General features: G+C 55.7%; 2 protein-coding genes across 4 annotated transcripts; one reads left to right on the forward strand and one right to left on the reverse strand.

Annotated features, from left to right (window-relative positions):
* Positions 1 to 731: 731 nt before the first annotated feature.
* Positions 732 to 8,257, reverse strand: LOC102957112 (aflatoxin B1 aldehyde reductase member 2). Its single transcript, XM_007083831.3, has 7 exons — positions 7,930 to 8,257; positions 5,523 to 5,710; positions 5,221 to 5,325; positions 3,263 to 3,359; positions 2,946 to 3,045; positions 2,198 to 2,327; positions 732 to 1,156 (listed from the first exon to the last, which is right to left on the reverse strand). The coding sequence occupies exons 1-7, from the start codon at positions 8,255 to 8,257 to the stop codon at positions 995 to 997; spliced, it is 1,110 nt and encodes a 369-aa protein (XP_007083893.2). The 3' UTR covers positions 732 to 994.
* A 216-nt stretch (positions 8,258 to 8,473) lies between these two features.
* Positions 8,474 to 27,423, forward strand: SLC66A1 (solute carrier family 66 member 1). Of its 3 annotated transcripts, none has more exons than XM_007083761.2 (8): positions 8,474 to 8,528; positions 12,895 to 13,063; positions 19,988 to 20,117; positions 20,939 to 21,026; positions 21,619 to 21,761; positions 21,932 to 22,024; positions 22,515 to 22,700; positions 23,646 to 27,423. In XM_007083761.2, the coding sequence occupies exons 2-8, from the start codon at positions 12,900 to 12,902 to the stop codon at positions 23,715 to 23,717; spliced, it is 876 nt and encodes a 291-aa protein (XP_007083823.1). In that variant the 5' UTR covers positions 8,474 to 8,528; positions 12,895 to 12,899; the 3' UTR covers positions 23,718 to 27,423. The 3 variants fall into 3 exon arrangements, with proteins under 3 accessions (XP_007083823.1, XP_007083824.1, XP_015393690.1); XM_007083762.2 differs by having other exon boundaries at positions 8,488 to 8,533; XM_015538204.2 differs by having other exon boundaries at positions 8,513 to 8,537.
* Positions 27,424 to 27,426: the final 3 nt, after the last annotated feature.

Raw genomic sequence — 27,426 nt, forward strand, 5'->3', positions numbered from 1 at the left:
CATTTCTTAGAACAAAGAGCCTGATGGGTGGTTTGGTCTAGAATTTCCAAGTTAAGCCCCTTTCCTTACTTCACGTTTAGCAAGCTCAGAGTGTTGACTTCTGCTGCTTGCCTCCCTTGCCCAGAGCTAAACCGGTATTTCCACACCGGGAATGCTCAAATCCCAGCCATCAGACCTGGGATTTTCTTTTCCAGCCTTGGGTGCCTCCTGCTTGGAGGAGGGAAACGGGGCCCCTGGCTGCCCATGCCACACTTCCAGCAGCACGAGACCCAGGGCTAAGGCTGAGTGTCTTACAGATGACAAGGAGACAGGAGGCTTTCACTAAGAGTAAAGCCATTCCTGAAATTGAGTTTGCGAAAAATGTTCCGCAGCATCTTAGGAGGTGCCTGGGAGCGTCTTTATTCTTCTTGGCGGAGACTCTAATGGAAGGTTTTGGCCTTGATGATTCTAAGTACCTCCATTTCATGAGGAGATTCTGAATAAGAGAAAATGCCCTTCAGGGTGTATGGCCTACTTTTCTTCCTTTGTGTACAGCAGAGTGAGGGCCAGCTCAAACCTGCTGTTAAGAGTTCAGGCTGGATTTGGGACAGAAGGCAGGGGAGACCCTCGAGAGGGCAGCCTGCACTGTACCTCTGCCCTCCGGAGACTCCATCTCATGGTTCTGCCCCTCTCGCAGGAAGCCCCTAGGCAGGATGAAAACTGGTCGCAAATAAGTCAAGGAGACAGGCTCATGGGGTTTACTCAAGGCCTGGGCTACAGCCAGGTCAAGTGCCTGCTTTATTCAGACAGGAACTTCCCAAGGGGACCACAGCCCCAGCATTTCCACATTCTGAGGGCAACTAGGAACCAGATGGGAATCTAGAAAAATAACGCATTGATCCAGATGATCAAAAAGACCACACTAAATCAACTTAAGGCAGACTGGTCAGGGTGAGAGAACAGAAGATGTGACGGAAAGGAGAGAAACCTCTGGCAGCTCGGGCCAGGGTGCGGCCTAGCGGAAGTAGTTAGGACATTCGTGGGCAACCAGGTGCCAGGCTTGCTCAAAGGCCTGCACGATGGCGGGCTCCAGGGGCCCTTCCTCAGTTGCCGCCAAGTTCTGTGCCAGCTGCTCCAGGCTGGACATGCCCAGGATGACTGCGTCCCCGTGGGCACCCTGCAAGGGGAGACGGCCGCGGGTGAACATCTCATGTGCTGTAGTGACTCCAGCCACACGCCCTCCCTCCCAGCCCCGCCCCTGCCGAGACTCGGGCTCTGAAGTTTATTTACGCCGTGCACAGTTCCGCAAAGAACTTGAGGCGCCTTCCACAATTTCAACTATGTGACTCCAAACCCTGTCTTCTTTCCCTCCGCTGTCATACTGCTCATCCTCGGACAGACCTACGTTCAGAGCCCCGTTCCGCCACCCGGCAGCTGTGTAAGCTTGGCTTACTTACCTCACCTGTCTGTGACTCAGTCTTCTCTATTTTCAGGGTGGTTATGGGAATGAGAAATTATGTAAAGCGCTTAGCCCCCATTTATTGAGAAACTACCATGTATACGGCAGACCCCGTGCAACTGTATGTATAAGGCTGATACAGGAGAAAAGTTTTAGCTGAGAAGACAGGGGACACAAGAGAGAGAGAGAGGGGAAACCCGAGGTCCCACCACAGAGTGAGACTAATGAGTTTGGAGAGATTTTCTGCCCCCTTCCTGGCTGTGTGAACCCATCCCCTCATGGAGAACACCACTTCCTAAGGCCTAAGTACTAACTAAATACATGTTTGTGAAGCTCTCATCCTGGGTCTGGGGCTCAGACATCCACTAAGAACAATGGAAGAATCGCTCACCATCAGGGATGGGGCCGAAAGAAACTTCAGAGGACAAAACTACTTAGATGGGGTGCCTGGCTGGCTCAGTGGGGGCAGCATGTGATTCTTGGTCTCGGGGTTGTGAATTCGAGCCCTATAGTGACTGTGGAGATTACTTAAAAATAAAATCTTTTCTTTTTTTTTTCTTTCTTTCTTTTTTCAAATGTAGGGGCCTGAACTCATCACCCTGAGATCAGGAGTCACCTGCTCCTCCGACGGAGCCAGCCAGGAGCCCCCAGAATAAAATCTTAAAAAAAAGAAGCGGCAGAAGCAACTTAGAAGTCACCTAGGGGTAAGTCTGGCTGTCCTCAGAGGGCAGTAGCAGCACGTCCAGGACGGCGGCTTACCTGGAGCCCGGAGTGGTGGTACATCCACCGGAGGGCGGCCGAGGTCATGCTGGGGACGCTGCGGCTGTACACAGCCTGCAGGGCCTTCTCCACCAGGGCAATGGCCTCGAAGTGGTGCTCCTTCCAGAAGCTGGGCAGGTGAAGGGGGTGGCACAAGGGTCAATAACATGGGGTCACAGCGGGGCTACAGCCAAAACGCCAAGCACAGCAGCTGTGCCCACCTAACTCTGCAGTGAGGAGGGACCAGCGTCTCTCCGGCAGCAGAACCAGTGTTTCTCCCGCTTTATCGGGCAGCAGAACGACTGGGCGCGGGAGGCAGTCAGAGGGACCTCACCAGAGACCCCACCTTTAACCTCTTTAGGAGTTCTTTTGAACTCGTAAAGCTGCCCTACCCTTACCTTACCTAGTGAAGCAGAGGTGACCAGTACAGGGGGGAGCGGGGGGGGGGGGGGGCAGGACTCAGCCACAAGCCCCGTGAGTGTCAACCCAGGGCTCGCTCCTTCCTTCCTGGCAAGTGGTAAGCACTTCTCAGGGAAAAGCTATGACTTGGAGGGCCTGGCTTAAGGGGCAGGGATCCTCGTTTATTCACAGAGGTCCAGAGAACACCAGAAACACCAGAGGTCAGGAGATGTAGGTCCAGGCAGCGGGGAAGACCTGGGACCCCGGGAAAGCAGCGTAGAAGCTCTCCATTTCAGATAAGGGGGACCCCGTGCCCCACCCATCCTGACGCAGCCCACCCCCAGCTCACCGATTCCTGTAGGTCTCAGCCCAGGTATTCCCGAAGAAGCGGCCCATGGGTTGTTTCCCGTCCTTGTCCTCGTACTTGTACTTGCCAGTCAGCAGGCCCCCTGCGGGAAGACTGCCATCAGATCTGCTGGCTCGCACTGTTCCCAGAGGCTGTTCTGGACTTGAGGGGTGAGACGGCAGGGAACCCAGGAGAGCCGGAGGACCCAGCCCAGCCTCCCAGGTCCTGGGCCGGGCATCTACTATGTCAGGAATAGGCAGACACAGGGGCCGGGAATGCCCTCCCGCCCAGGGGGAGCCTGTCCACACGGCAGCCCATACCAGCCAGAGGGTTGTAGGCGTAGAACCTCAATCCAAAGTGCCTGAGGCAGGGGAGGAGCTCCGTTTCCACCTGCCGAGTGGTGGCGTTGTACATGCCCTGCAGACAGAAGAGCCAGATGGAGAGGGTGCTTGTGTCCAGGGAAGAGACCCCAGCCTTCTTTTAAAACTGTCAGTCAAAGGGCGCCTGGGTGGCTCAGTCGGTTGAGTGTCCAACTTCGGCTCAGGTCATGATCTCACGGTTCGTGAGTTTGAGCCCCACATTGGGTTCTGTGCTGACAGCTCAGAGCCTGGAGCCTGCTTCTGATTCTGTGTCTCCGTCTCTCTCTGCCCCTTTTCTTCTGGTTCTCTGTCTCTTTTTCTCTCTCAAAATAAATAAGCATCCCAAAAATACGTTTAAAACTGTCAGTCAAAACCTGCCCAGGACTTCAGCAGTGATTTCCCAAATCACTAGTGGTGGCAGAGGCTGGGGAGACGGTGCTGGATCCAAGGCAGGGAAACCCGACTGACTATATCATTGCACAAATATCTATTGTTGCCAGCCGTGGGCTGGACGCTGCATTCCCAAACACAAGTAAGTCCAGCCAGGTCTCTGCCTCTGCCTCTCACAGATGTTAGAGTCAAGCTCAAAACACAGAAGGAAAAAAAAAAAACAACACAGAAGTAAGTATCTGTCAATAGATGAATGCAGAAGGGAAGATGTGGTACATATACACAACGGGGTATCACTCAGCCACATAAAAAACGATGAGATCTTGCCATTCGTGACAACATGGAAGGACCTACGGAGAATTATGCTAAGTGAAATAGGTCAAAGAAAGACAAACACCATATGATTTCACTTACACGTGGAACCTAAAAATCAAACGAACAAACAAAAAGGCAGAAACATTTGGGATGAGCACTGGGTGTTGTATGGAAACCAATTTGACAGTAAATTTCATATATTAAAAAATAAAAAAAAAAAAAGGCAGAAACAGACCCACATATACAGAGAACAAACTGCCAGTTGTCAGAGGAGAGGGGGTGGGGGATGGGCAAAAAGGGATGAAAAGGAGCGGGAGGTACAGGGTACCGGTTATGCAACGAAGAAGTCACAGGGACGAGAGGTACAGCAGAGAGAATACAGGCAACAGTATGTACAGCGTTATGTGTTGACAGGTGGTAGCCATGCTTATGATGCACATAACACAGCACAGAGACTAGCGGGATCAGTATGTCGTCCGTCTACAACTAATGTCACATTGTGTGTCAACTATACTTCAGTTAAAAAAAATACACACACAGGGGCGCCTGGGGGGCTCAGTCGGTTGAGCGTCCGACTTCGGCTCAGGTCATGAACTCACGGTTTATGAGTTCAAGCCCCGCAGCAGCTCACTGCTGTCAGCGTAGAGCCTGTTCCGGATCCTCTGTCCCCCTCTCTCTCTGCCCCTCCCCTGCTCACTCTCTCTTTCTCAAAAATACACAAACATTAAAAAAAAAAAAAAAAAGAACCTTCTTTACAAGAAAAACCCCCACATACACACAGATAAAGACAGAATAAAGGCGAGTTCTGTGATCCCAGTAGATGCTTACAAACACTCTGAATGCACGAAGATGAAGTCTTGATATTGGAGGCTTCTCTGGGGTATCGAGACGGGCCATCTAAGCGGGGCCTGAGCGCTTACTTCTACCAGGGAGAAGGGGAGGAGTGGTCCAGGCTGACGCACAGAGACAGGGCGGGAAGGAAGGGCCCAAGGAGCACACGCGGGCCATGAGGGGAGCCAGGGCCAGAGCCCACAGGTGCCCGTGGGTCAAGCTGAGGAGCCGGCACCTCATCCCCATGGCACCCGGCAGCCCTCTACAGGCTGTCGGCAGGGGAGTGACTGCTAGGGAGAGGGCACAGGAGGCAGTCGGAGGGGCCAGGGGAACCCGGGGTCAGCAGCAGCCCCGCGGACGGGCCCTGCAGCCCTGGCCCTCACCTGGTACACAGTGGGCAGGATCCAGCCGCTGCTCTTGCAGAGGGTATAGATCTCGGCCACCTCCCAGGCAGCATAGTTGGAGAGGCCAAGCTCCACAAACTTGCCCTGCAGAGGAGAGGCCTCAGTCAGAAGCCGCCACGGCCCAGGACTCTAGAAAGGGGAGACAGGGGTGGGGACCCCGGGAGCGGGGTCTGCCCCCAGCTCTGCTCTGGGACTCCCCTGGTGCCTCCACTCTCCTGGGCAACGGCAGGCCAAGGAGAGGACCGGCAGACCACTTCCTGGAGCTCGGAGGCTGGCCTCACCTCCTGGTGCAGCTGGTGGCAGGCACGCAGCGTCTCTTCCACGGGGGTGTCGTGGTCAGGGGCATGCAGGTAGAAGAGGTCCACCCTGGAGCACTGCAGCCGCTTCAGTGATGTCTCCAGCTGGGTCCGGAGACTGTCAGGCTTCAGCGATTTCCCTTCCCAGGGATTGGCCTTGGTGGCGATTTTCACTTTGAGGAGAGAGTGCAATGGCTAAGAGGCTTATTGTGTGCCCCTGTCTAAATTATTTAAGATCTCTGAGCCTCAATTTGCTAATCTGTAAGATGGGGATGGAACAATGGAACTGTCTCATAGGGAGATCATGAGCATTAAATATGTAAGTTCTCAGTGTTCACTGCTGCTTTAATCACTGTTATTACTCACCAAACTGCTGGCTGTGCCAGGCCCAGCACTAGAGGCACACTTGCTCCCTGCCCTCAAGGAGCTCACAGTCTAAAAGGTGATGTTATGACACAGTAGAGATAAGCACCTGGTGCTAAAAGAGCCCAGAGCACAGGGTTGTGGCCATTCTGAGAATTCCAAGGAAGGCTTCCTATAGGGATGACCCAGGAGCTGAGTCTCTAAAAATGAGTCACAGCCAACATGGGAGGATAGGAAGCACATTCCAGAGCGTGGGAATGCAGGCAAAGTCACAGGCAAAAAAAAAAAAAAAAAAGAAAAGAAAAGAAAAGAAAAGAAAAAAGAAAAGTATGTGGAGGGCCATCCCTGCAATGCTGAGTTCTAAGAGCATCAACTCCAGGCAGGGAGCGGCAGGACATGGGACAAGAGAAGGGTCACAGACCTAATCACAAATGGTTTTCTCAAATACCATCCACCAAAGGCAGCCATGTTCACAGTGTCTGTAGTCGGGAGACAACTAAAAGAGTGGGCCTGGAAACAGGAGACAAGAGGCTGCCTCAAGAACCCTGGAGAGACGGAGCTGCCCGAACAGGCATCACTGGCACACTCCAATCTGAGAGACAGGTCAAAGGCAAAGGCAGCAGGTGATTACAGATCTCTCTCCCCTTCAGACTCAGAGAACAAGACAGTGTTTTGCCATGCAAGCAGCTCAGAAGGGCCTTAACTGGCTGGATTCTACACTTTTCACACAGGGCAAAGGCAAATCAGCAGGTCACAGGGGAGTCACCAGACTACTTGGGATGTGGGAGGGAATAAGTCCCATCGCTTCTTGTCCACATTGTCTCCATTTCCCTACATTGCTCAAATCCTCTGTGTTCCTGGTGTGAACTTTGCCTCAAGTTCAACCTGTGGACTTTGGCTCAGTGAACGCCTGTACTCAACGAAGCAAGCAGGGAAGGGCTGGAGGAGAAAAACCAATTCAGAAACAAAACCTTCATCGTTAAGGAGGGGCAGGCAGGTTAACTAGAAAGCGTGGGTCTGATTTCAGGTTCCCATTCTGTTCCTCCAGGTCCACCAAGCTATGACTCCAAGGAGGGCCCAGAGGGGGCTCCTGAAAAGAGTAAGGTAGTAAAAATAACAGCAAACGTTTACTGGGCCTCACCACATGCCAGGTACCCTCCTAGGCACATCCAATGGCATCAGGCTAATGAAGGGCAGTCCCTCCCATGCACAAACATCCTCCACTCAAGCCACACCTGTCTATTGGCCGTCCTTCCACATTCCAGACACTGCATTTCCAAGCCTGGTCTGCACAGCCGTACCTTCAGCCTTTGATGCCCCTTTCTCTTGTTATCGTCCCAGTAAATTACTATTGGTCCTCTAAGGCCCAGCTCCAGTGTTCTCTGAACCCTCCATAGGCCTCTCCCTGACCCCATAATCCCCCAAAGTGCTTCCTCCTCTGGGCTTCAACTTTCCCTATTAGACTCTAAGCTCCCTGTGGGTGGGTCAGAGCCACCTTCCCTCCTATAGCCCCATAACGAATCTCCCCACTCCACCCCTGCTCCCCCAGCTTGCTCTGTGGTCTAGCTGCAGCTCTCTGGGAGCCAGGGTACTGCCAACTAAAGAGAGCAAAGTCTAGGGACTGATGAAAGACCAGGATGAGAAGAGGGTGCTTAGAGAGCCATGGGCCGTGAGGGCAATGGGGAGAGGGAGGAGGTGGAGCTACTGGGGCCCCGCTTTGGGGCACTCGACAGGGTTGGAGGGGGTACTGCAGAGCTCTCTCTGGAGACCAGTGCCCGCAGAAGAGGTGCCCCAAGAAAGCAAGGCGGGGAGGAAGCGAAGAACTAGACCAGGCTCAGGGTAAGACTCGGGGTTCCTGAGCTGCAACCTCCAGAGGAAAGAGAAGGGGAGGGGAAGGAGATCAGGACAACGCACTGTCCGGCTGTACGGGGCGAGACGTTCACGGAGCTGCCGGGAGGTCGGCGCCCGGGAGGGGACGCGTGGCTGGGGCCGGCTGGGCGCCGCACGGTGCAGGGGAGGTACAAGTTACCTCTGCAGTCGCCGCCGCCCAGCCCGAGGCCCAGGCCGCCCAGGATGCTCTCGGACTGGCCGTCGCTGTACATGAAGGCCGTGTCCAGCTCCGTGTGGCCGCGCTCCAGGAAGGCGCGCACGGCCGCGGCGCTGGCTGGGGCGTCCATACGGCGCCCCATCTCCATGGTGCCCAGCACTGTGGCGGGCCGGACCGGGGGCCCCGAGGCGGCTCGCGGTGGAGACAGCGGCCGGGACATGGCGGTGGCGGCGCGAGCCTCGGGCACCCGGGGACCTCGGGTGCAGCGGACGGCTCCTCGGGCCACAGCGCGACGCAAGGCGCTCAGCATGAGGTCGGCGCCTGCGCGCTGAGGCGCTTCGAGCCCCGCCCACCCGCCGCGGGAGAGGAGCCTGGAGGCGGTGAGGGAACGGAGACAGGCTGCGCGCCGCCCCACCGCGCACGCTCCGCTTGCTCGCACCGCCCCCAAGGTCTATAGACTCCGCCCGCGGCACAGGAGGCGGAGCCGCGCGGCTCAGGGGCGGGGCGGGGTTTCGGGTCAGCTGACCTAGGCTGTGCAGACTCAACCCAGAAGCCGGAGCTGTGCTGTGGATCTTGGCGCGGTGAGGCAGGTTTGAGGCTGGGGGCAAGGATGAAGGCTGCGGGTCGGGACTCTGGGGCATCTCTGCCATATTTTCCAATAACCTCCTCCAGCCCCTAGACCGTCTCGGGGCTTCTGTCCCCTCCTTCGGGTACGAGATCCTGGGACGAGGTTCTGAGCCGGGATTAGGTGGCCCCTGGGGGGCATACGTTCCCCTCCTGAGCATGGCCTCTCAGACGAGCCTGTCCAGGGATTAGTATCTGAGTCCCCTGTTCACCTCCTGCTTCTGGCGGTCGGCCCCCATCGTGTCCGACGGCTTTGTTTTCTCCAGGGCAGGCCATGGGAGGGGGCCTCGCGGCGATTGAGCGCTGACCCCAGCAGCTGCCCTGTCATTATCCGCGCCAAACAGGCGGCTCGCGCGGGGCTGAGTCACCAGGTGGCCACGGACCTGGAGGCCTTGGAGTGGGTGGTATCCACCAACGGGGACGCCCCTCCCCTCCACAGACGCCGCGGTTCTGTTGGGAGCCCAGATTGCCTCCTCCCCTCATGCCTAGGACAAGTTTTCAAGTGTGTCCATGGGGAGGCTGGGTTTGGAAGACTGGCGCGGGTCTTGTCCATTCAACACTTAACCGAAGGCTGCTTTGCGCCAGGGACTTGCGGAGGGCGGTAGAGGAGCGGGGGACACGAGGCAACCAGTGCTTAGCCTGTACCAGGTACCATCCTCATTTCTTGGCCTGAATTATGTCATTTAATTCTGCAGTTTGTAATTCTGCAGTCTAGGAGGTGGATACCTAGGTTATCCGCCCCCCCCCCCCCCCCCCCATTGTATAGATTGGAACTCTGAGGCTCAGTCACTTGCCCCGGAGTTCTATACCTTGTAGGCATCAGGCAGGTCAGTTCTAGGGTGTTCTCTCCTCAGACCTAGGTCATCTGAACTCACGACTGGTTTCCTTCCTTCCTTCCTTCCTTCCTTCCTTCCTTCCTTCCTTCCTTCTCTTTCCTTTCTGTATTCCTCTCTGTCTGTCTCCTCTTTCTTCCTCAGCACTTTCTGAACCTTTATTGTGCAGCTGGTGTTTCCAGCCCTGAGAGTCCGTCACAGCTAGGGTGAAGGGAGGGGTGTGGGCTTGAAGAGCAGGATTAGCTGAGGAATGTGATAAGCATTCTTCAGGTATGTGAAGGAGGGGAGGGGGTGGGGTGACAGGTGTCATCCAGCCAGCCTTTGCAAGACCTCTTTGAGATGACATGTTAGAACTGGGTCAAAGTGTCTCCTTTACCAGGCCCTCCAGGGGCAGAAGGACACTCCTTGGGGAAGAGACCACACGTGCGGAAGCCTGGAGGCCTGCATGCAGCTTCCTTGGGAAGCTTCCATGGGAAGCATCTCCGTGATTCAGCTTGGGATCCGAGAGAGGAACTTGGGTATGGCAGGTGATGCCTTCTCCAGCACAACCTTTCTCAGAATCAGATGGGGTTGCCCTTCTTTTTTTTTTTTAAGATTTTAATTTTAGGTAATCTCTACCCCCAGTGTGGGGCTTGAACTCACAACCCCAAGACCTAGAGTCACATGTTCTACCAACTGAGCCAGCCAGGCATCCCAAATCCCTTGTGTTTAAGGCTGCTTCTTGAACCCAAAGACCCTGATCTGAAGTCCAGAGCACTGTTCCTGAATTCTGGACACGTGCCCTCTGTGGTTCCAAGACACCCCTGCTGTGGTCCTTGTCAAACCTGTGGATGCAGCCAAACTTTGTTGGAACTCTGGACATCTATTCTCACAGTGCTATTTGACCAAGAGGTGGGCCCCTTTCCAAAAGCCAGGCCTGCGGCCCAGGCTGGCTCTTTAGCTGGATCAGAACCTATAGGTGACGGGCTGTACGCACAGCGGCCCCCAGGGGAAGGCCCTCTGGTCAGGATTCCTGTGCGTCTTAGAGTGCCCTGAGTTGTACGCATGCCCTGTGCACGGATAGGAGACCACCCACCTAGTGCTCTGGGCCCTCTGAGCCAAGCTACGGTTCTCAAGACACCCCCTTCCCTCACTGGGCATGTGCTCACCTTATTTCCTCCCTAACCTGGTGAAAAGGATGGAGGGTGAGGGGGTGGCCTCAGGGTGGTTGAGCTATAGGGTTCTCATCCCTCAAGCAGTCACCAGCCTGACAGCCTGTCAGGCGCTGGGCTAAGAGCCTCATATGTGCTTCATCTGCACCACAAACCCCAAGGAGTGAGTGTCATCATCCCCATTTTATAGAGAGGCTCAGACGGGTTCCTCACTTGGGCAGGGCCACCCGACCTTATCTGGAAAACGGAGACCCTCTCCACTACCTCGCAGGGAAGTTACGAGGGTGGCGATGTAGTCATGCGATGGGCTGGATGGGCACACTCAGAATCTGTAAGAGGACGGCGGGGAGTCCAGTTGGGAGGTGGCTGGGGGACCAGAGGACTTGCTCTGAGATGCCTTTAGCCCAGCAGAGATACAGTTCTTACCTGGATTGTCTGTTAACCTGGGTGGCCTTGCAGGTGCTAGTGGCAAGACATCAGGTCAACAGCTCCCACGTGGGCTGTGCTGAAGGTCATCAAGGTGGGTTACCAGGATGCAGATAGAGGCTATCAGCACCCTTTCTGGGCCTCGGGGGTACTGCAGAGACCCGGGCAGACAGTGACCCGGATGCCCTTACCCCCAGCTCAGGGCCTCTGCTCGTGGCCAGTCACAGTAGGGCTGAGAGTCTCAAACTTCCTGAGAAGAGAAGCTGACTTGCTTCCTTTCCCTCCCTGGTGCTCCCAGGGTGCTGCGATCTCAGCACTTCCAAGGGTCTGGCCAGGGTGACAGTCCATTTGGGTGCCGTGACAAAACACCAAAGACCAGGTGGCTTATAAACAACACACTTTGGTTTCTTACTTGTTCTCGGGGCTCGGAAATCCAAGGTCAAGGCACCAGCAGATTTGGTGTCTGGTGAGGGTCCGCCCCCTGGCTCATAGGTGGCTGTCTTTTCGCTGTGTCCTCACGTGGCAGAAGGGGTGAGGGAGCTCCCTGGGGTCTCTTTTATAAGGACACTCGTCCCATTTATGAGGGCTTTGCTCTCTTGACCCAAGCACCTGCCAACGGCCCCATCTCCTAATGCCGTCACACTGGGGGTTAGGTTTCAATGTACGAATTTGGGGAGCACACAAATGTTCACTCCGTAGCACAGGGCATTGCCTTATGAGGATTCTGGGCCTTCTGAGTAGGAACTGAAGGTGGCCGGAGACAGTCTCAGCCCGGTGAAGAAAGCCTCTGAGCACAGGAAGAGAAGAGGAAGCCTGCCTTCTGGCCGCTGGGGAGGTCGGGGCAGTTAGGCCAGGCCACAGGAGAGCTCGGCCACACCCAGGGACAGAAGCGCCTGAGGCAGCATTGGCAGGGTGGCTATGAGCTGGGGTGTGGTGGGCTCCCAGTCCCCGCTTTGACTCTGGCCTCTGCCGCTTCCTGGCTGGGTACGAGTCCCTTCCGTTCATGGAGTTGATATGAGGACAACATGAGTAAATGCCTGCGAGGTGCTTAGCACAAAGCTGGCAAAGAGCTTAGTAATCAAGGGCTGTGATGCGTCTCGCCTGGTAGACACGGCGCCATCTGGCTCCACTTTCTCTTCCTTCTCTTGGACTGTCGCGCAGACGGGGACTGCTTTAGTCACTGTGCAGGGTGCTCGGGCACCGGGAGGAGACTTTCCTGCCTGTTCCTGCACCAGCCACCTTCTGGCTTTGCTGGTGGTGAGAATGGGGAGGTGGTTCTGGACCCCTTGCCAGCGGGCGTGCCACACATGTTGCTCCTGGAGAATTCTTCGTGAGTGCCACGCTTGGGTCCCAGCCACCTGTGCAGGCCGTCATCCCCTGAGCGACGTTGGCAGATAGCCCTACTTTAAATGAGACGATGTGCTCAACGGGGCCTGGTCTCAGCAGACCCCCCTGGAGTAATTGACAAAACAGATTGGAAACAACGTAAATGTTCAAGAGTCCTGACAGAGGTGCCCCTGAGGGCTCAGTTCTCCGCACTGTAGGGACTCCTTTAACCCTGGTGACATCCGTGTGAGGGCGGTACTGTTACCACCCCTTTCATAGATGAAGGTATTGAAGCACAGGGGGGCCGGGCATCGACCCAAAGCTGCAGCACCGTCAAGTGGTAAAGCTGGGATTCGAACACACTTGTCCCTGGCCGCAGATCAGCGCTCCCCCTGCCCGTGTCATTGGCACGCGTGTGCTGTCATCTTTCTGTCCTCGAGGCTGATTGTCCTCGGATTCAGAGGCTTGGTCTGTGCCAGGTGTTAAAACTGGGGATGGGCATAGCTGGGGGGGCCACAGGATGCAGACCTTCCAGAGCTGAAGCCGCCCTTTCTTTCTCCCCCTACGACCCTCCCTCCATCCCACAGCGGCCATGGTCTGGAAGAAACTGGGCTCCGGCAACTTCTCCAGCTGCCCCAACGGCTCCCTCGAGTGGATATGGGACGTGTTTGGCGAATGCGCCCAGGACGGCTGGGACGAGGCCAGTGTGGGCCTGGGCTTGATCTCCATTCTCTGTTTTGCAGCATCCACCTTCCCGTGAGTACCGGCAGGGGCGCGGGGAGCAGGGCAGGGGCGATGGCTTCAGGCACTGCTTGGAGGGGCCTCTCCAGATTCAAGGCCATGTGTGCTGCCTCCACTCCCACTCACTGACTTCCAGCCCGCCCCGGAGGGCCCTGCGCTGAACCCCACCCTAGGCTGACACACAGATGTTAATAACAAGAATATTAACACTTGCTGCCCTGTGTTGAGGGTCCAGTGTGTGTGTGGCTGACTTCTAAGCGCTTGATGTGTTTTTTACTTCATTTAATCCTCATAATAAGCCTGTGAAATAGGAACAGTTGCCGTGCCTACTTTATGAGGGAACGGAAACCCAGAGAGGCTAAGTAACTTGCTCTAGGTTGCACAGCTAGGAAGAGAGGAAGCAGAGGGGTGGGTGGGCTGAGATGCACCAAGCCCTCGTCCTGTGACAGTCTGGTGGTGGGCAGAGAAGCAGGGATTACCAAACAGCGTGGCCACTGGCATGATTGGGGAAGAGGACACCCTGTGACCTGGGAGAGTCACTTTGCTGCTGCGTACCTCAGCTTCCCCATCTGCAAAATGGGAATGTTGTTCCCTAACTGCCGGGGTTGCTGGCGTGAGGGAACGTACGCCTTTGCTCGTTGCGTGCACAACCCCGTGGCTGGACAGAGTGTGTGCGGGTCAGGGACGCGGGGACAGGTGAGGTCAAAGAGGTCACCAAGGGCCCTGTAATGTGAGGCATTCTCCCCTGTTAGGAAACGTGCTCTTTATCCTGAGGGAGAAAGATAGGAGTTTAATCAGGAGCTCGGCATCTTTTAAAAATAGCTTTATGGAGAGATAATCCACATACCATATAATTAGCCTATTTACATGTATAATTCAGTGTTTTTCGTATAGCCACAGAGTTGTATAACCATTGCCTTAATCAGTTTTAGGACATTTTCTTCGCCCTAAAAAGAAACCCCCAAAGCAGTGAGTCATTCCTCATTTCCCACTCCCAGGCCCTGGCAACCACGAGTCTACTTTCTGTTGCTATAAATTTGCCTACCCTGGACGTTTCGTGTAAAGGGAATCACAGAGCATGCGAAAGCCTGGCTTCTTTCCCTTAACATAACGTCTTCAAGGCTCATGCATGTTTGGCAGGCGTGAGGGCTTCATTCCTGTTTATGTCTGAATAATATTCCCGTGTGTGATGTCCCACCTTTTATTCGTTCATCCATTGATGGGCATTTGGTCTGTTTCTACTTTGCGGCTATGCCAGTCAAGGCCACCGTGAGCATTCATGTGCACGTTTTTGTGGGTACCTGTTTTCACTTCTCTTGGGTACGTGCCTAAGTAGCAAAATTGCTGGGTCATATGGTAACTCTGTGTTTACTCTTTTAAGGATGTTTAAAAAACATTAAGTTTCTGGTTTCATGACGTGGCCTGGCCCTAGTGATATCATTTTGGGCCTGTAGTTTTCTTTTCTTTCTCTCTCTCTCTTTTTTTTTTTTTAAGATTTTTTTTTCATTTTTCTTTTTAATATTTATTTATTTTTGAGAGAGAGAGAAACAGAGCACAAACTGGGGAGGGACAGAGAGAGAGGAAGACACAGAATCTGAAGCAGGCTCCAGGCTCTGAGCTGTCAGCACAGAGCCAGACGTGGGGCTCGAACCCACCGACCGTGAGGTTATGACCTGAGCCAAAGTTGGATGCCTAACCAACTGAGCCACCCAGGCGCCCCTTTTTCAGAGATTTTTATTTTAAGGGACGCTTGGGTGGCTCAGTCGGTCAAGCGTCTGACTCTTGATTTTGAGGTCATGATCTCACAGTTTGTGAGTTTGAGCTCAGAGTCTGGCTCTGTGGTGATGGTGCAGAGCCTGCTTGGGATTCTGTCTTTCCTTCCTTCTGCCCCTCCCCCCCTTTGTGCTCACTCTCTCTCCCCGTTTCTCTCTCAAAATTAATAAACTTAAGAAAAAAAAAGATTTTTGTTTTTAAGTAATCTCTGTATGCAACGTGGGGCTCGAAGTCACAAGCCTGAGATCGAGAATCACACGCTCCACTGACTGAGCCAGCTAGGCGCCCCCAGTGGTTTTCTTTTTAATCAGGAACCGCCAGGCTGTTTTCCAGAGAGGCTGCACCATTTTACATTCCCGCCAGCCATGTGTGTGAGATTCCAGGGTCTCCAAATCCCCATCAATGCGTATTTTCTTTGTTATTGTAGCCACCCTAACGGCTTTGCAGTGTTATCTCATTGTAGTTTTGATTTGTATCTGCCTGATGGCTAGTGATGTTAAGCGTAGCTTTTCTTGTGATTTTTGGCCATTTGTGTATCTTCTTTGGAAAAAGGTCTGTTCAGATCCTTTGCCCATTTGTCAAGTGGATTATCTGTCTTTTTGTTGTTGAGTCGGAGGGGTTCTTTACATATCCTAGATACAGCAGCTTCATCTGACATGATTTGCAAGTATTTTCTCCTGTTCCGTGGGTTCTCTGTTCACTTTCGCGATGGTGTCCTCTGAAGCACAGAAGTCCTAAATTTGGACAGTGTCCAGTTTATCTCTTTTTTCTCTTTTGTTGCTCGTGCTTTTGGTGTCCTATCTAAAAAAGCATCGTAGCCTAACCCAAGTCACGGAGATTTGCCCTTGTCGTAACTGGGGTGCAGGGGCACAAGACCACCTAGTTTTGGGGGTCCCACACAGACCGGGTTCGGCCACTCACTGCTGACAGAATCTGAAGGCAGAGACACCGAGTGATGGTGAACCAAGAAAGGAATTTGTTTCCAAGAGGCCGATCCTGGGAAGACCATGGACTTGCGTCTCAAGGACTGTCTCCGTAGTGCTGAAAATCCATCTGGATTTATATAAGGAAAATGTGGGCCAGGGGTCAGTGGGGACGTGCTGGTGGGCAGTGAGGGTCAGGTCAGTCCTTGTCTTGGGGTCAGTCATTCCGGGTCTTGCTGGCTCAGGGCCGTCCTTGTCGCCTGAGGGAGTAGTTTCGGTTCCCTTCCCAGGATGCTTTGCCCGCAGGGTCTTTTGCCTGAGTTATGGGATGAGCTGGAAAGAAGAACTTAATCAATTAGAAAGTTTGAGGTCAAAATGGATGTAGGTGAAGCCCTCTTTCGTTATCGTTTCTTCTGAGTGTTATAGATTTACCTGATTCTGACACCAGCATCCCGGTGTATTTTTGCCCCACAGCACCAAGCATTTAACTCAGTTTAGGCCCTGTCTACTTTGGGACAGCATCAGATCCCACAGGTTAAGGGCTCAGTCCCACAGGGTTGCCCCTCCCCCTTCAGAGGTCACTTGTAAGTCTAGGTTGTCGGCTGTGCTTCTGGTAGGTGTAGACCAGCTCTAGATCAAACCTGCTTGGGTCTGATTAATTTGCTAGAGCGGCTCACAGAAGTCAGAAAAACATCTTACTCACTGGATCACCAGTTTATCACAAAAGGATGTAACTCAGGAACAGCTACATGGAAGAGATGGAATTTCTAATTTCTCTCCCAGCGCGCCGCCCTCCCTGAATCTCTTACACGTTCACCAACCTGGAAGCTCTCTGAACCTGTCTGTTCCATTTCTTGTGCAGGCTTTGCTACACAGGCATGCTTGATTAAATCAGGGCCACTGGCGATTGACTTCATCTCCGGCCCCTGCCCCCTCCCCCAGAGGTCACTGGATTGGGCCGGAAAGTTCCAAGGGTTTAATCACATCATGGCAACCAGCCCTCCTCTTTGGAGGATCCAGAGGCTTCCCAAAACTTAACCTCGTGAACATAACAAAAGGCACCCTTATTGTTCTAATCGCTTTGGAAATCGCAAGGTTTTTAGGAGCTCTCTGCCAGGGATGGGGTGAAGACCGAATCTAGATTTCTTATTATCAATCGCAGTGTAACAAATTAGCTTTTGAATTTAGGTCTGTTAAGAAACAAAGTGCCACTGGGTAAAATTGAAGATCCAGTTGGTGCTATGAAGCCATTCATGAATTGGACAGCATCCCATCTAGCAAATAGATGCTCTAAGGAGTTTTATAAAATGGAAGATTATAAGAAGGAGAGTGGGGCAAGAAATTATTAGCAGAAAAAAACGAAAGAGAGAAAGAAAGGATGATATCAGGTAAATTCACTTTCCTGCAGGGGATCTTACTTAGTAGATTACCTCATCTTCTTTTGATGGGGGATGGAGAGGACAGATGACCTCACTGCTGCTGACCAGAAAATTCCTGACCAATTAAGACTACGTTTCTGGGTTGAAATGCAATTAGATTACTTATTAAGCCCCTGTTTGGTGATTTGGCCTGAGTGACTCCATCTTGAGCCTGTGGTTTTCTTTTTGATGGGTTGTTGATACAGTTTGAGTGATATTTTGTATATGGTGTGAGGTAGGGGTTCAGTCTTTCTTTTGCATGGAGATACCTAGTTGTCCCAGTACCATGTGTTTAAAAGACTATTTTAATTCAATTCCCCCATTGAATTGTCCTAGTATGCTGTCACGGGCTTGACATTTTTATTGAATTGGCTTATTCCAGGTGCCATTGTGGGTATATTGCAAGTTGTCAAAGCAGATGCCATCCTTGCCTTTGCAGAGCTTCTACTCTGGCTCCCTTTATTTATTTATTTATTTATTTATTTATTCATTTATTTATTTTTAAGTTTATTTATTTTGAGGGAGAGAGAGCGTGCATACTGCCAGCGGGTGAGGGGCAGAGAGCAAGAGGGAGAGAGAGAATCCCAAGCAGGCTCTGAGCTGTCAGCACACAGCCCAACGTGGGGTTTGATCTTACAAACCGTGAGATCATGACCTGTTGGCTCCTTTTAAAAGGCAGTCTGGGAGGGGCGCCCGCGTGGCTCAGTCAGTTAAGCATCAGACTCTTACTTTTGGCTCAGGTCATGATCTCACAGCTACAGAGATCAAGCCCTATGTCAGGCCCCGTGCTGACAGCGTGGAGCCTGCTTAGGATTCTCTCCCTCTCTCTTCCCTTCCCCTGCTCTCTCTCTCTTTCAAAATAAATAAGTCAACATTAAAAAAAAAGGCAGTGTGGGAGTCACAGGGAAGAAGGGCTAGAGGGACAGGGAATAAGACTGGAGGTAGGGAGGCCACCTTGGAGGCCATGTAAGCCATCCAACAAGCAGCGATATTAGCGGGGGTTGGAGAGGCCCTTCACAGGCTGACCGGACAGGTATGGGTGACTGATGGAGGCCGAGGGAGAGGGATGCCTTGTTCCGAGCTGAGAGCTTCTCTAGAACGATCTGAGGAGCTGGCTGAGGCTTTTCCTGCCTGCCTGAGCCTGGCCGAGTAACCAGTGAGGGGGGTCAGAGGCCGGAGAGAGAGCCCCAGGTGACAGCAGGAAGGGCAGTCCCCTTTGTGCTCCTCTGTAGGACTCAGCCTTTCTTGAGTGCGGCAGAATCACTCCCCCTGAAATTTATGGAGTCTTGCCAAGACACATGTCCCAGAAGGGGCTTTAGGGGCCAGAGGGTAGACCTTAATTAGGGGCTTCCGCGGTGCCAGGCCTGTGCCGGACCCTATTCCTGCCTTCAGGAAGCTTGAGTCCGGGAGGGACGGGGATGTCCTGTGTTACAAGGGAGAAGTGGAGGACACTGGCGAGCTTACCGCAAGGAAGCCCTGGGGAGGAAGTGATAGTTCTCAAGCCATGAAACACAAAGAGGAAGAGGAGGGAGTGGGCCGGCCGGCTGCCAGGAACAGGCTGGAGAAAGGGAAATAGGTCCTGGTGGAGGGGGCAGGGGCAGAGGAAGAGCCAGACCTGGGGGCCATGTGAGGACGCGCCCGGGAGGATGCGACTCCTCGCTGAACAGCAGTGAAAGGCTCTGAATGATTTCAGGGTTTTAGAAAGATCCTTGAGAGGGAGGACAGATTCGAGGAGGAACCAGGCGTGGATAAGAGACACAGAGGTGGGTGGTTGGGCAGGGGGCGCTCGGACAGGAGGAGGAGAGGGAGAGATGGCCATGGGGAGAACCAGGCCATGCTCTCTGCTCAGCTTCTGATGTTGGTGATGGTGGGGGTGGGGGTGGGGTGAGGTACCACTTAGCCCCCTTTTATTTAAATACACACCAACGATTAAACAGAAATGTAAAGGCTTAATGGCAGTTGTGTAAGGGTTAAGGGTGACTGGAGCCTCAGGGTCTGGCTGTGACAGGACTGGCCCAGCCCCTATGAGGAACGTGGCTACGCAGACCTGCCCTGTGGGGGTTCTGTGAGGACTGGGTGAGTCCATATGCACAGAGGGCCCAGAATTCTCCTGTTACCTGTCATCGGCATTGAGCTCATGCTAAGACCAAGGGTCCAAGGAGAGGGCCTTTGGGAAAACCACCAGCGTATCCGAAGCCACTGGCCTAGTGACGGAGAGCTCTGGGGGTCCCAGCCCTGGCCCTCCCCATTGCCCTTTTTTAAACAATTTTTTTAACGTTTATTTATTTTAGAGAGAGAGAGCTGGGGAGGGGCAGAGAGAGAGGAGACACAGAATCTGAAGTAGGCTCCAGGCTCTGAGCTGCTAGCACAGAGCCTGACGCGGGTCCCGAACTCACGAACCGAGATCATGACCTGAGCCAAAGTCCGACGTTTAACCGACCGAGCCACCCAAGCGCCCCTTCCCATTGCCCTTTGAAGGTAATGGGCTGTCGTCTGGTCCATCTTATCACCGGCTGCTCCTGGAGGTCGAGCAGCCCCAGGCATTGTGCTCCCGCCACCGTCCTTTGAACCCCCTTCCCCTCCTCAGAAGAAAGAATGTGGGGTCCCTGTGAAGCGGTCTCAGGGCCTGACACAGAACTTTAGCACCCTGTAAAAACTCCACGTTCCCACTGGGAGATGCCAGGGTGCCTCGGAGGGGAATCTGAGTACTGCTATGGGTGGTTCTGGAAAGAGGGACGCCCCACAGGGTTCCCGGGGGGCTTCCTGTGCTTCTGCGGCCCCTGCCCCACTCTTCCCCTGAGTGTCATCTCCTTCCTCTGCCACAGCCAGTACATCAAGGCCTGCAAGACAGGCAACATGGACCAGGCGCTGTCTCTGTGGTTCCTCCTGGGCTGGATCGGTGGAGACTCCTGCAACCTCATCGGCTCCTTCCTCGCCGACCAGCTGCCCCTGCAGGTGGGCCAGACCGCAGGCAGGTGGGCTGCACGGGACAGCCAGCAGGAGGGTCCCCGCTCCAGCGTCCTGATCCATGGTTCCATCTGGCGAGGGCCCCACCCCGTAGAGAGTGCCTTCCGCCCTGCCATGCGGCGTGACAAGGGGTCGGTCGGTGCCCTTGTCCGGGCCTCGGTTTCTCCATTTGCACACTGAGCACATCAAACCAGAGGATCGCTCTGGGGGCTGTGCTGTTAGGGTGTGGGGCCCCAGAGGAGGAACGGTTTCCCTTGGCAGGTCCAGCTGCCAGGAATCACAGGAATCCTCTGCCTTCCCCACCAGGACTGTAAAGTCTTTTTTTTTTTTTTTTTTTTAAATGTTTATTTATTTTTGAGAGAGAGAGGCAGAGCATGAGTGGGGGAGGGACAGAGAGAGAGAGGGGGAGACACAGAATCCGAAGCAGGCTCCAGGCTCTGAGCTGTCAGCTCAGAGCCGGACGCGGGGCTCGAACCCACGAACCGTGAGATCATGACCTGAGCCGAAGTCGGACGCCCCACCGACTGAGCCACCCAGGTGCCCCAGGACTGTAAAGTCTTGATGGCTCCTGTACCAGCCAGACCAGAGCCCTCACTTAACCTCCCAGTCCCGTTCTGTATCCTGCACGTTTTCTCCCTCTGCCTCCCTGATCTCTGCCGGGTAGAAACCGTGCTCCCCTCCTTCCCAGATAAGGAGACAGAAGGTCAGAGAGGTGAAATGAATCGGCTGGGCCACCCGGCTGCTGACCGAGCGCGGCCGTGCTGTCGGCACATGGTCCACAGAGCCTGGGAGCCCTGTTTGTCTTGCAGACCTACACGGCGGTATATTATGTACTGGCGGACCTGCTGATGCTGTCACTGTACTTTCATTACAAATTTAAGAAACGCCCCTCGCTGCGTGAGTACGGGGTCCCTCTGGTCGGGCGTGTCGGGGGCAGCGGGAGAGCCGGCAGCCGGGGAGGAAGTGGGTTTCCCATTGCCCAGTGATAAACTCAGCGTAGGGCCTTATCTGCAGGTCTGAGCCCCAGCCGGCCAAGATGGAGGCCGGAGGGTGATTGGCACATCCCGGCAGGACCGCAGGGACTTCCCTTCTCTTGAGCTCTCATTCAGCAAACGTGGCTTCAGCTGCTCCTCTGTGCCTGGCCCTGGGCTTGGAGCTGAGGAACCGAGGACAAGGACAGGTCCTCGCTGCCCTCGAGGATTGAGAAGGGGGAGGTCAGATGGAGGCACTTGGGGGTGGGGCTGTTTCGCTGGCATTTCCGTGTGGGGTAACCCCCTCCTGATCCTGCTGCCTTCGTCTCTCCTTTACCATCCGAGGAGAAGGGTGCTATGATTACACCCGTTCTGTAGATGAGGAATTAAAGCTCAGAGAGGTTCGGTTACTTGCCCAGAGTCACACAGCCACTGAAGGGCAAGGCCAGGAGTCAAGTCCTGGTCTGTTTCCTGCCACTGATAACCTAACCGTGGCTTTCCACCTGCCTCCCGCTCAGTGTCTACCCCCATCAATTCTCTGCTCCTGTTCATTTTGGCAATGGTGTGTACCACCCCACTGCTGAGGAGTGCTGGCCCCGTGACTGCCCCGAGCGAAGTCTTCCGGGGGCGGACGCTTCTGTCAGTGGAGCCGGGCAGTAAGGTGAGGTGCGGGTCTGGTAGGGTGGGGTGTGGATTGGGGGCCGGCTCGTCGTCCCCAAGGACCCTGCCCTGCATGGCCGCGGAGGTGGGCACTGCCCTCTCCCAGGGGGCCTGGGGTCTCGCCCTGCACCTCTGGCCCCTGTTAGGCACTGAGCACCCCCTCCCTCTCAGCCCTTCACTCGGCAGGAAATCATCGGCTTCGTCATCGGCTCTGTCTCCAGCGTGCTGTACCTGCTGTCCCGGCTGCCTCAGATCCGCACTAACGTGAGCCTGGGGCAGGGGTGGGTGGACCCCCTGTGTTGAGGTGTGGAGTTTCACAAGAGGTCTGGGTCCAAACTCACTGTTGGCTTGGGCAAGTGCATCCAGTTCCCTAAGCCTCAGTTTCTGCCTCTGGGGAGTGGGCATGGGCCGCCTACGGGCACGTGTGTCCTGTGTGTGTCTCAGGGAAGCAGGAGGTCACGCGAGGTCAGGGGCTAGGCCCAGAGTCCTGAGAGGAGAGGAGAGAGTGGCATATTGGGGCCAGGGGGGCTTGTGGGGCAGCCAGGGTCCGTGGAGGGCGGGGGAGCGGGCCATCGTGGGGCCAATGTCCCATGGGCCCGGAACGGGTGTAGGGGTGCGGGTCGTGGATACCAGGTGCACAGGGAGACGTCAGCTCAGAGCATGCACAGTGCGACAGGGACGTGTGGACAGTGACAACCCCGGGTGACAAGAGTCCTGTCTGCGGCCTCCGACCCCACCCCCTCCTCACCCCTAGTTCCTGAGGAAGTCGACCCAGGGGGTCTCCTATTCGCTGTTCGCGTTGGTGATGCTGGGGAACACGCTGTACGGGCTGAGCGTGCTGCTCAAGAACCCCGAGGTGGGTCAGAGTGAGGGCAGCTACCTGCTGCACCACCTGCCCTGGCTCGTGGGCAGCCTGGGCGTGCTGCTTCTGGACAGCATCGTATCCTTCAGGGGCGGGGCGGAGGGCGGGGCGGAGGGCGTGGTGGGGCGGGGCGTGCTGCTGCTGGACCCCATCATATCCTTCAGGGGCGAGGCGGAGGGCGGGGGCGGGGCGTGTTGCTGCGGGACGCCTTCATTTCCTTCAGGGGCGGGGCGGAGGGCGGGGCGGGGCGTGCTGCTGCGGGACACCGTCCTATCCTTCAGGGAAGGGGCAGCGTGGGGCCGGCTTGGCAGCCTCCGCCTGCACACCATCCCATCCAAGCACCCCGGGAGGCACCAGACCCGGCGGTGAGCAGGAACCGAACAGCCCTTGCCTGGGAAGCTTACAGCTCAGTGAGGGGGCAGTTGGCACCCATGGAGTGATCAGAGTGTGGCGCCGGGGGCTGTCTTGGTTTAGAAGGTCAGCCAAGGCCACCACAGTGCCATTTAAACTGCCCCGAAGAGGTGCCTGGGTGGCTCAGTTAAGTGTCAGGCTTCAGCTCAGGTCATGATCTCGAGGTTTGTGAGTTCAAGCCCCACATCGGGTGCTGTGCTGTCAGCACCAAGCCTGCTGGGGATCCTCTGTCCCGCCCCCACTACCCCAAGCTGGCTCGTCCTTTTCCTTTCTCTCAAAAATAAACATTAAAAAAAAAAATTAAACTGCCCCCCCCCCCCCCCCCGGGAGAAGAAGAAATCACGCAGAGAGGCAAGGGAGGGGTGATCTAGACTCAGCTTGTGCAAAGGCCCTGAGGAATAAGGGGGAAATCAGCCCATCCAGGCCAGAGGAGTGCAAGCTGGAACGTGGAGGCAGCTGTCCCTGAGAGCCTCGAAGGAGGGGCTGCAGCTCCAGACCTTGGCCTCTCAGAGTGAGGGTGACTGGGAAGGAAGAGGGGAGCAGCTCCGGAGGGAGCCGGGTCACGTCCGTCCCAATCTCTGCTCCATTTGGCCTTGACGTCGGCCCCTCCAGATTTCTATCCAGTTCCTGGTGTACAGGAACACGGCCACCTCTGCGGAGCGCCAGCCCCTGCTCCACAGTTGACAGGGACCCAGGCCAAGCCCAGGACAAACCAGGACCTCCAGATGCCACACCCAGGAAGGGACAGCTGTGGGCAGACACGGGGCTGCTGACCGTGGACTGGATCGTGGAGGAGGCTGGGGGTGCCTTGAGCTTCCCGCCCAGCTGCCTCCCCACCCACCTCTGAACTCTCTGGGCTGACTCCCGGGAGCCCCGACCGACTCTTCAGGGAGTGAGGAGTGAGAGGGGCACCAGGGCCAGTCCCCCACCCTCTTGGGACACATACCAGTGTCTGAGGCTTCTGTCCCTGGAAGCCTCGAGGAGGGCCTGCAGGCCAAGACCTTGGCCTCCCAGAAGGCAGCTGGCGCCCACAAGCTCCCCTCCCTCCGTCTGTCTGCATGGCCCCCTGGAGCGGGGCGCAGGTGCAGCCGGGTGCATCCGGGGCCATCCTGGTGACTCCGGAAGCCCAGTAAATGGTACCTCCCAGCGAGGCCTCTTTCTGTCCTCATTCCCGAGGTGCTGGGGTCTGGGCTGCTCTGGGCGACAGCAGTGGATGGTGATCCGGGCCCCAGCTGCCGGGTCTCAGGTGGGGGCCTAAAGGTCCGGATGTGGCAGAGCCGAGCAGGAGCAGATCGCCCAGCCTCCTGGGGACCTCTGGTTTTCTCACCTGCTTCTCATGGTGAGGACACAGCAGTGAGGACGATGCTCTGACAAGGTCCCGGCTGCTCTGTGCTCAGGAAGAAGCAGAATAGTTCGGTTCAGACCTTGGTTCTGCATCTTAAGCTTGTCTGTGCCTGTTACCTCATCTGTGAAGTGGGATGACGACATTACCATTTTGTATTTCCTTCCAGGATGGCGTAATTAACGGAGGTTAGCCCCAAAGTCTGGCATGTAGTAAGAGCCTAATAAAGCTTAGCTTTGGTAATTTTCAGTTGGAGGAGAGGCACATCCAGATCTCCCTGCAGGTCAGGGAGACCTTCCTGGAGGAGGCGACATGCAGAAAATGAGCAGGGGATGACGGGGAGAGGTGGGGAATGTTGCAGGGAGCAGGAAGGAGGTGAAAGAACAATGGGAAGGGAGGCGAGGAGGGCAGGGCCCAGCCGTGAGCTCTGGTTCTGGACCCCAACCTCAGTTTGTCTCCCAGATCCCATTCTGAGGCCTCCTTCTTACTGGCCATGACCCTGTGGGTGCCTGAGGGCCCGTCAGGGAGAGAAGCTAGGTCTCAGCCTCTCCGAATCTCCTCTTCTGCCCCAGGGACAGAAAGGAGTCTGGCAGTGGCGCCCACCCCCCTCTGTCGAGAGGGACTGCCACTGCCCCAATTTGTTGCGACACGTATTTGCCGAGTGCTGCCTCCACTGGCCCATACTGTGTGGGGTGTCAGGGACGGGGGTGAACCAGCTCTGGTCCTCGCCATCAAGGAGGGAAGACGGCTGCCGGGCCCTGGTGGTAATAAGGGCTTTGACCGGAAGGTACAAAGTGCCGGAAGAATGAGGAGACTCAACAGGAAAGGCTTCGTGGAGGAGAGGCCCTGGGGCTGAATCTTGAAGGCAGAGGAAAGTCAGGAAAGGGCTACAGCGTGTGCACAGGCCTGGCATTGAGCGTCTGGGCTGCTCCCAAGATGGGGCCGCTTACGAAGAGCCTTGAAAGCCAGACTGACCGTAGACAGGGTCGTGGGGACAGGGACAGGCAGCGGCTCACAACAGGTGGCCTGGGTGTGGCCAGGGGAGAGAAGGCAGGAATTGGGGTCTGGGGAGACCGCGAAGGGGCAGCTCAGGCTCAGGTGGGCAGCGAGGGCAAGCAGGACCAGTCTCCCCCGGTCCTGTCCTGGGTCATACCTGTGGGGTCCTGTGTGTACCTGGCACGTGACTTGAGCGCTTCCTGTGTGCTGGCCTGGGCTGTGCCCTGTCGTGTAGGTGTAATTAGCCTGGCCGTTTTACAGATGGAAGATAGACTTTGAGGGACCAGGCTTAAGGTCGAGCAGCTTTTTGAACCACATTATGTCCCTCTGCTGCAAGGGCCATCCCACGCCTGGTGGGGGTTGGGGCCCTCCGAGTCCCCTCCCCGGACGGGGGTCCGGAGTGTTGGGCTGTGTGCAGTCCAGCTTTCCCTCGCTCTCAGGAGCGGCCCAGCCTTGCTGGGCTTAGGCTCCCTTCCCACTTCGAGCCTCTGGCCTTGTCCCAGCCAAAGGGGCCCCAGGCCCCAGGCTCCGGCTGCCTCTGGCCTGGGCCTGGTTCAGGTGCCCTTTGCCAGCCAGCACCTGGCTCCACCCGGGGTCCTGACCTTGGTGCCAGTTACCGGGGGCACATTCGGAATGGCAGTATGAGTCCCAAGTGTGGGCGTGAGTTAGAGCTGGGGGGCTAAGAGATGAAACCTCACAGCCCTACCTCCAAGCCCTTGTGTGGTGAGGGTGACGTAATCTCTTCCTCGTGGGAAGCACCGAGTCTTTGGGGTGCTGGCTTTTGCTTTCCAGCACCGCCCAGTCTGCTCCGAGCCATGGTTGCTTCCTCTTCAGGAAGCCCCGGCCTGATGGATGTGCCCAGGGGAGTGCCCTGCCCTGTCTGATGGAGGACGTAGCTGTGGTGGTTAAGAGAGATGGGCTTGTAGGCTCATGCCCCAGCGCCTGGCATGTGTAAGCGCCTGGTGGGTAAATGATGAGCTTCTCCGATGCCCAGGGCCTCCCCAGGCTCCTCCCGGAAAGCACAAGGGCCAGTCTGATGGACCCATTAGTTCCGCCACGCTGGCAGCCGTGCGTGCAGGTGGGTGGGGTCCGGGGGGGTGGGGGGCTCAGGTGGACTTCTCCACTGGGCACACACCTCTGTATCTTGTTGCAGGCAGGGGGTGGTGGGGCCCTCACCTCTAGGTGTGGCCTGAAGGGGTGAGCTCTCCCACTTTGGACCCTTCCTCCCGCCTGATTCAGCCGAGTTCTGCCTTTAGGTTTCGGGCCCAGGCTCGGCCAAGAAAGCGGCGTCCCACACATCAGTTGTCCTTGTCTGGGAGGGATTCTCCATCTGGACACTCATGGGGGCAGGAGGCTGGGCCGGTCACCCCCAAAGAGCCCGGCCCGGGCGGTTCATATTTTAACTATTGAAGGAGATGCTGTGTATGCAAATGCCTTGCCACAGTGCCTGGCCTCGGTGTCCCCCCAAATCCTGGGGGGCAGGAAGCTGCCTGGCAGGCAGGTGGCAATCTCCAACAAGGCAGAAGGAAGGGCCCAGCATGCCTGTCCTCAGCATGAGGCCCCAGGTCCTCCCAGCCCGGGGTTCCCCTTGGTCATTTAGGGAAACTGGGATTTTTCTTTTTTTTTTTAAGTAGGCTTCACGTCCAGTGTGGAGTCCTACTCGGGGCTTGAACTCATGACCCCGAGATTAAGACCAGAGCTGAGATCAAGAGTTGGCACCCAGGCGCCACAAACCTGGGATGTTTTAAGCCATAGCTTAGGTATGGCCTTCAGTCCCCAAAGCTGAGAAAGGGGAGGAACGCACAGCTCAGCCCTGCACAGCCAGCCAGGTGCTGAGGCTTAACTGTTCCATACGCATGCGCTATACCTGATCAGGTTGAAGAAAGTGGGGATTGATTGCCTTCTGCTGTGGGTTAACTCAATGCACCCGAAAACTCAGTCCCCCAGCCCTGTGACAGCCCTGAGGACACAGTCACCCACTGGGATCTCTGTGCCCAGCACACGTAAGTGCTCCATAAAGGTTATTTTTATTAATAATCACTTCCCAGGGCGCCC

The sequence above is a fragment of the Panthera tigris genome, chromosome C1 (genome assembly GCF_018350195.1).
Source record: "Panthera tigris isolate Pti1 chromosome C1, P.tigris_Pti1_mat1.1, whole genome shotgun sequence".
Lineage (NCBI taxonomy): Eukaryota > Metazoa > Chordata > Mammalia > Carnivora > Felidae > Panthera > Panthera tigris.

Excerpts from the sequence above, each read along its gene's own strand:
- LOC102957112 (XM_007083831.3), bottom strand. The coding sequence starts at position 8,257 with ATGCTGAGCGCCTTGCGTCGCGCTGTGGCCCGAGGAGCCGTCCGCTGC. Across the intron at positions 3,360-5,220 it reads TCCTGCCCACTGTGTACCAG|GGCATGTACAACGCCACCAC; the intron begins GTGAGGGCCAGG and ends TTCTGTCTGCAG. Across the intron at positions 2,328-2,945 it reads GCTGAGACCTACAGGAATCG|CTTCTGGAAGGAGCACCACT; the intron begins GTGAGCTGGGGG and ends TCACCTGCCCAG.
- SLC66A1 (XM_007083761.2), top strand. The coding sequence starts at position 12,900 with ATGGTCTGGAAGAAACTGGGCTCCGGCAACTTCTCCAGCTGCCCCAAC. Across the intron at positions 13,064-19,987 it reads TTTGCAGCATCCACCTTCCC|CCAGTACATCAAGGCCTGCA; the intron begins GTGAGTACCGGC and ends CCTCTGCCACAG. Across the intron at positions 21,762-21,931 it reads CAGTGGAGCCGGGCAGTAAG|CCCTTCACTCGGCAGGAAAT; the intron begins GTGAGGTGCGGG and ends CCTCCCTCTCAG.